This window comes from Myotis davidii, unplaced genomic scaffold (assembly GCF_000327345.1).
Source record: "Myotis davidii unplaced genomic scaffold, ASM32734v1 scaffold17, whole genome shotgun sequence".
NCBI lineage: Eukaryota > Metazoa > Chordata > Mammalia > Chiroptera > Vespertilionidae > Myotis > Myotis davidii.
Window position 1 is genome coordinate 4,711,569 of NW_006288624.1, and position 7,318 is coordinate 4,718,886.

At 51.6% G+C, this 7,318-nt stretch overlaps 1 protein-coding gene across 1 annotated transcript in view; it reads left to right on the forward strand.

Moving 5' to 3' along the window:
* Window positions 1–7,318, forward strand: part of PLEK2 (pleckstrin 2) — a 16,102-nt gene that overhangs the window by 3,847 nt on the left and 4,937 nt on the right. Inside the window, exons 2-7 of the mRNA XM_006760779.2 lie at window positions 2,854–2,981; window positions 3,974–4,138; window positions 5,062–5,243; window positions 6,194–6,285; window positions 6,584–6,771; window positions 6,999–7,100. Of these exons, the coding sequence (XP_006760842.1) occupies window positions 2,919–2,981; window positions 3,974–4,138; window positions 5,062–5,243; window positions 6,194–6,285; window positions 6,584–6,771; window positions 6,999–7,100 (792 nt within the window). The 5' untranslated portion in view covers window positions 2,854–2,918. The remainder of the gene's footprint in view (window positions 1–2,853; window positions 2,982–3,973; window positions 4,139–5,061; window positions 5,244–6,193; window positions 6,286–6,583; window positions 6,772–6,998; window positions 7,101–7,318) is intronic.

Genomic DNA, 7,318 nt, shown 5'->3' on the forward strand with positions numbered 1-7,318 from the left:
TGGAAGGGGGGCAGGAGAGAGAGAGAGAGAGAGCCCAAGTCTATAGCTACAGAGTCTTATAACCTGATGTCAGCAGTGACAAACCATCACTCTGCCATATTCTCTTGGTCACGCAGACCAAGCCCTGAACCGTGTGGGAAGAGACTGCACAGGGTGTGAATACCAGGAGGTGGGGATCGTGGGGGGCATCAGTCGTCTGTCCCGGAACTCACCACACTGAGTGGGGTCGTCATCCGTCTCCCCCACTGTCTTGGGTCAGATGTTCATCTTGGTGTCCCTGCCACCAGCACGGTGCTTGGTGCAGAAGCATTTAGTCACTGGCTGTTGAATGAAAAGATAAAGGAATGAATGCTTTCCCTAATCATCATGTCAGGATTTTTGTTTATTTGAATTTAAATTCATTTTCCATTATAAAAATAACACGTGCATATTATTTTTTTTAAAAAAACTAGAAACATAAGGTTGGGAAATGAAAAATAAGTTTCCATTTTAAGTCCCCGCATCCAGTCTTGGTGCCTAGAGAGGATGGGACTAACCGTTTGGGGGTATCCTTCCAGAACTTTTCTAAAATAACAGTAGAGTTGTTTTTGGGTCTCATATGAAGTAATGCAAGTAAGAGTGCTTTGCTCAAGATAGAGGCCATGGCTGCGCTGGGTCTGACCTGGGGACTCCCCCGCCCCCCCCCCCCCCCCCCCCCCCCCGTGGCCTCTCCTGCCATCTGTGAGGCTGGAATCCCTCCACGGCAGCCACACAGTATTGTTACACATCAGAATATTTTGCATGTTTTTACGCTGATAAGTTATGATCCTTTGATGGTCTCGGTACATAAAACCTAACGTTTACTTAGCACAGGTCCCGGTACGTGGGATTATTGGGTCACAGAATCTGAACATATTTTACAAGGACCACCAGCTGCTCTGAGTTTTCTACCTACACAGTAAATCCCTCTCACTGGCCTTTCTCCTCAGCCCCCTCTCCTTTGCCAGCAGTCAGGACTCTTAGCTGCTTATAACACACACCACTGGCGAGTTTGAACAGTAGGGGTTTCACGGAGAATAATAAATACTAAGGAACTCAGGAGTATTTGGGAGGGCTGAGAACCTGGCTGGGATGCCATGCAGCCAGGGATGCTGCAGCCAGACAAAAATGCCCAACAGCCCCCCAGACGTGGGAACCACGGCTGCCACTGCCACTTGTGACGATAACCCTGGGGCTGGTGGCAGAACCACATCTGTTCTTCCAGACGTCCTTGCCACAACTTCCTGTTTCCCATGTTTGGTTGCTGCCAAACAGGCTTCAGTGCATGTGACTGGCAGCAACTTGGGCAGCTACCTGCTCCCTTTGTGCCAGGGATTCTGGGAAATGTAGCATGTTGTCCAGGAAGGAACAATATCTCCTTATTGGCTTGTTCTGCTCAACCTCTGCTGGTTACACTTTTCTCTGCAACATCTCCTGCCTCCTTTTTCTTTCCCTGGTGATTTATTTAAATACATATTTTATTGATTTCAGAGAGGAAGGGAGAGGGAGAAATAGAAACATCAATGTTGAGAGAGAATCACTGATCAGCTGCCTCCTACACACCCTCCACTGGGGGTCGAGCCCACAACCCAGGCATGTACTCTTGACTGGAATTGAACCCAGGACTCTTCAGTCCGCAGGCTGACGCTCTATCCACTCTATCAAACCGGCCAGGGCTTTCCCTGGTGATTTAATTTGCTCGGGCTGCTGTAACAAAATACCACAGACAGGACGGTTTAGACAAGAGGGATTTACTTTCTCCCAGTTCTGGAGGCTAGAGTCCACGATCAAGGTGTCAGCAGGACTGGTTTCCTCTGAGGCCTCTCTCCTCGGCTTGCACGTGTCCACCTTCTTGCTGTGCGTCCACACGGTCTTCCCTCTGCGCACACGTCTCCCTGATGCCTCTCTGTGTGTCCAAATTTCCTCTTGCTCTGAGGACCCAAAACAGGTTAGATTAGGGCCCACCCAAGGCCTTCTTTTAACCTAATCACCTCTTTCAAGGCTTTATCTCCAAATAGTCCCATTCTGAGGTAGTGGGGGTTAGGGCTTCAATGTCTGATCTTTTTGGGGGGAGACACATAATTCAGCTCATAACACCTGTGTTTTAAGTTGAAGATTATTTCATCCTTGCCCCTTCTCTACCTCACATCAGCACCCATATCATCAACTTAGATCGCCTTCTTCTCTTGCTGCACCAGCCGTAACCTGTGTGCCAGCAATTTGCTGCCGACCCTACTGCAGGCCCCCCCCCACCCCCCCGCACCATCGGGACAGGCCAGGGGCAGGGCAGTAGAGAACCCCAACTGCTGAGGAGTTGGAGACAAATCTTTTTTGTTTCTTTAAACATGTCTGACATGTCAAGGGAAGCTGTTAGCTGTCATCTCACACATGGGCTCTAAGTGCGGGACAGAGTGGAGAGAGCAAAAGTGTCAAGTTCAACTTGACTGCCTGAGTGCTCTCCTGTGAACAGCTTGATCAGCAGGCAGCGTGGGAACACTTGGATGCAGTAAGGAGCTCCTGTCAGGTGAACTCTGTCAGAAGTCTGATTTGGTTGTTTGGGTGCAGGCCACTGTTCCTGAGGTCAATACAGTTGTTGTCTCCCCAACAGCACTCAGCACACACCGAGCACGGCATAGAGTCACAGCACGGTGAGGGCGGCAGGGAATAGGCTCTCGGTGAGGAAATGAGCAAATAGGGAAATGGTCTCTGATTCAGGTGAAGCGCATCTCTTGGTTAGAATCTTCTAGCCTGTATTGGGCTCTGCTCCGGAAAACATGCCAAGAAAGTAGATTCATGAGTGTGTTCTAAATCCATTCCTTTCTGATTCCTCAGCAGACATCCCCCCATCCTCTGGTCTGTTCTAGAAACAGGCTCTCTGCCTTCATTGGACTGTGCTATCCATGGACTCTATGGTCCTTCTGAGAGCTCCCAAACTACCCTGCCTTGTAGGCCTGGCGCGGCAGGTAAGACCTGGCATCCTAGGACTGCTAGACCATGTGTGGCTTCGGTTTTACAAATTGCCCACATCCTCTGACTAGCAATAGTCTTTCTAGGAATATATCCTAAGGGAAAAAAAATCATGCCCTGACCGGTTTGGCTCAGTGGATAGAGCGTCGGCCTGCGGACTCAAGGGTCCCAGGTTCGAGTCCGGTCAAGGGCATGTACCTTGGTTGCGGGCACATCCCCAGTGGGGATTGTGCAGGAGGCAGCTGATCGATGTTTCTCTCTCATCGATGTTTCTAACTCTCTATCCATCTCCCTTCCTCTCTGTAAAAAAATCAATAAAATACTAAAAAAAAAAAAATCAGTTGCAGATCAAAATTTATATGCAAGGATATTCATTGCAGAATTATTTATAATAGTGAAAAACAAAACAACCTGTTACAAAGGCAGGAGCTTGACAAGTAAACGATGCATCCACCTAGTGGTCATTTAAAAATATGTTTTAGCTTAGCCTGTCCGGTGTGGCTCAGTTGGTTGAGTGTCCTCTCCTGGTTCCCCATTAGGGGACGTGTAGGAAACAGCTGATGGGTGTTTCTCTCTCATTGATATTTCTCTCTCTCTCCTCCTTTCTTCTCTTTGAAATCAATAAAAATATATTTTAAAAATATTTTAGAGAAATTTAATGGTGTGAGACGATACTCAGCAAAGCTCAACAAAACAACAACCTAGAAAATAAAAGTACATGCAGTATAGTCCTGATTTAAAAAACAACAACTAGAAAGTAAATACTAAAAGGAAAAAAGACTAGAAGGAAATACTGAATGTTAGCAATGTCTGTCTCCTGATGATACTTAGCAGTGTCTTTCAAGGTTTATAGGCAGAAAAAAGGCCAAGTAGGAATGAGAAGGCCAATGCCTGGAGAATGGCTGGCCACCTGCACCATGGGCCCCTCTCCCTGGACACAGTGTTGTCCCCCAGCACCTCACCACAGGGCTCTGCTGTCTGTCCTCAGGGTCACATTGTCCACAACTGGAAGGCCCGGTGGTTCGTCCTTCGGCAGAACACGCTGCTGTACTACAAGCTCGAGGGGGGTCGGAAGGTGAACCCTCCCAAGGGCCAGATCCTCCTGGATGGCTGCACCATCACCTGCCCCTGCCTGGAGTATGAAAATCGACCGGTAAGTGAAGGCCGGCTTCCCAGCTCCTCCTTGTCCCGGATCAGCACCCCCTCCCTCCCGGCCTCTGATGAAGGGGGTGTGGGTAATGGGAAGAGCTGAGTTATTGAAAAACCTGGTTCCAATCCTGGCCTCACCACGTGCTGGGCCTTGGGCAAGTAATGAACCTCTCTGAGCCTTAGCTCCTTGTCTATAAAATGGGATAAAAAATGATGGCCATGTCCCATGGATGCAATGGGATCCTGTAGGCTAGGAGGCACTGAAAAATATGTGAGTCATCAAAGCAATATGATGGCTTTTGTCTCCACGGGGCGCATGTTCCAAAAGCCAGGGGCAGCATCCACCCTACCATCAAAAAAGCGTCTGACTCAATCATTTCTCGAAGGCCCAGTATGTGCCAAGGAATTAGCTAGGCTTGGAGGAGTCGAGGAAGAAAATAGTAAGATCGCTTCTTCTCCAGTTTAATAATCTTATTAGGAAAGCAAGTGGTTAATCGAAAAACATTCAGTGTTTCAAAGGGTGGTTCCAACATTACTAGCCGTACAGAGCACTGTATCCGCAGAGGAGGGAGCCGGCTGGGTCAGGTGCGGCTTTGCTTTGCGAGGAATGGAGACGGGGGCAACGACCTAGAAGAAGAGAGAGGCTGACGTTCCAGGCAGGTGGATGTTCCAGAGGGATGGGTTTGGAGATGAGGATGGCCCGTGTGGCCAAGGGAAAACGCTCCCTGAGGGAGCCGTGGAGAGTGGCGGGGGCCACGTGGAGGGAATGGGGAGCCACTGAAGGTTTTGAGTGAGAGAATGGACTGGTGAAAACTGTTAGGAAGACTAACAGGAGGAAGGAAGCTTGGTTCCTAGTAAGACTGCTAGATCCATAAAGAAGGTACCTTACGTCTGAGTGCCGGTCCTGCTGGCTGTCTCTCCCCCCAGCTCCTCATTAAGCTGAAGACTCGCACATCCACAGAATACTTCCTGGAGGCCTGTTCTCGGGAGGACAGGGACGCCTGGGCCTTTGAGATCACAGGGGCGATTCACGCTGGGCAGCCGGGGAAGGTCCAGCAGCTCCACATACAGAGAAACTCCTTCAAGCTGCCCCCTCACATCAGCCTGCAGTGAGTGCCCGGCCCCTGTCCGTGCTCTGCCTGCCTCTGCTGCGGCCTCTCCCTCTGTGTGCGATGGGAGGGGGCTCTGTTGTTGCTAATGGGCCTGGCTGCTTCCGCCAACGTGCTTCAGGGCCTTTTGCTGTCACTGCCCTGTTTGTATTATTTTCTCTGCCTGGGAATGGCCCTGCTCCTACGTAACCCTTCCCCTTTGGGGCTTCGGCTGCTTCAGCCCACCTTGGCGACTTGAGAGCCTCCCTCCAGTTTCAGCCAGGTGCTCAGGGCCACCGCACAGCTCCAGGAACCTCCACTCACCAATCGTGGGCATGTTCGCCCCCTGGTGGCAAGAATGACGTGTTCTGGAAGCAGTTGCATTCTTGCCCTGTAGTATTCCTCATCGACTCATTCACTCACTCAAGACATAGTTCTTGAGCGCCTACTGCACTAGATCCTCAGGAGATGCAAATAGGGATAAACAGGGTCCCGTCACAGGGGCTTCCCAGCCCAAGTACATAACCAGCAAATGAGAAAAGACCTTCCATTGGTGGCAGGAATCATCCCACAGAACAGAAGGAAAGCAGGTCGGCAGTGGAGGCGAGAGTGTAAAGTAGGGGTGTATGAAAGGAGTTCCCATCATGGAAACTTGCAACAGCCCGTTTACAGGAAAAACTCCTAACCCCCAAGCAGCAGAAGTCACAGCTCTTTAGTTTTACTACAAAAGCAATAACTGTCTAGCATAGAAATATTAGAACATTTAGATGAGCATGAAAAAAAAATCTAAAATCCTACCTACCTCTCACATTCTGCCCCCTCTTTCTTTGTGGTGCGCATCGCACCGTTTGCCACTTGCCCACTACCCATAGGCCCTTTCTCCTATCTGTCAGTGTGATGAGGGGCCCCTGTCCTTGCCTTCCTCTGTCAGTGTGATGAGGGGCCCCTGTCCTTGCCTTCCTCCCGTGTAGTCGCATCGTGGACAAGATGCACGACAGCGGGAGTGGAATCCGGCCAAGCCCCAACCTGGAGCAGGGAAGCACCTACAAAAAGACCTTCAATGGTGAGCCTTCCTTCTCGGGGGGAAGTGGAAACCTGGGGCGTGGTGAGCTGGGACGTAGCTGTGCTTGACCAGTTGTGTTGAGGCCAGAGCGCCTGCTGGCCAACAGGCTGGCCTGAGATGGCCACGTGTGGGTGTGGCCACAGCTCCACGTAGCAGGCATGGCCATTGGTCTGCTCTTGTGCAGAGCCCCAAGGCCGTCCAGGAGGTCCCCGTCAGTGAGGACACAGCCAGGCCCCCCACCCCAGGACGCTGGTCGGTAGGCTGTGGTCTGACGGGCGCTGCCCTTGCTCTGATGCAGGCTCCTCCCTGGTGGACTGGCTCATCTCCAACGGCTTTGCAGCCAACCGTCTGGAGGCCGTGACCCTGGCCTCCATGCTCCTGGAGGAGAACTTCCTGAGTCCAGTCGGCGCCCGGAGCATGGGAGCCGTGCGCTCTGGGGACCTGGCCGAGCAGTTCCTGGATGACTCCACGGCCCTGTACACCTTTGTAAGTTATGGAGAGGGTTCCTTTGGCCACCAGGGCAGAGGGAAGGGGGCGGCCACAGAGTGGGGGCAAGGGGTCCACAGTCAGGGGTGAGGCCTCGGGTTGCGGGGACAGCTTCACCCCCAGGTGGAATGGGTTTCTCTGTGAAGGATTTCCCTTTTTCCCATGGTAGCCCCCACAGCCTGTAACTGGGACTTTTTGTGACAGAATCCTTCTTTTCTTCCCACGAGGCTGAGAGCTACAAGAAGAAGATAAGTCTCAGGGAAGACATTAACCTGAGCACCATGGAGTTGAGTGGCACGGTGATAAAGCAAGGCTATCTGGCCAAGCAGGTATGGCTGCCTTGGAGCGGGCATGGACAGTCCCAACCTCAGGGGAGGCGGGAATTTCCCAAAGGGTGGGAAGGGCTGAGGCTGCTGGAGGCCCTAATTATCAGCAGGATGAGCTAAAGCAGGGTCCAGCAGCTGCCACCGGGAGCAGGACAAGGGGATGCATGTGCCCACCCTCGCCCCTCCCTCATCCCCCGACCCCCCTCTCCACACACACACCC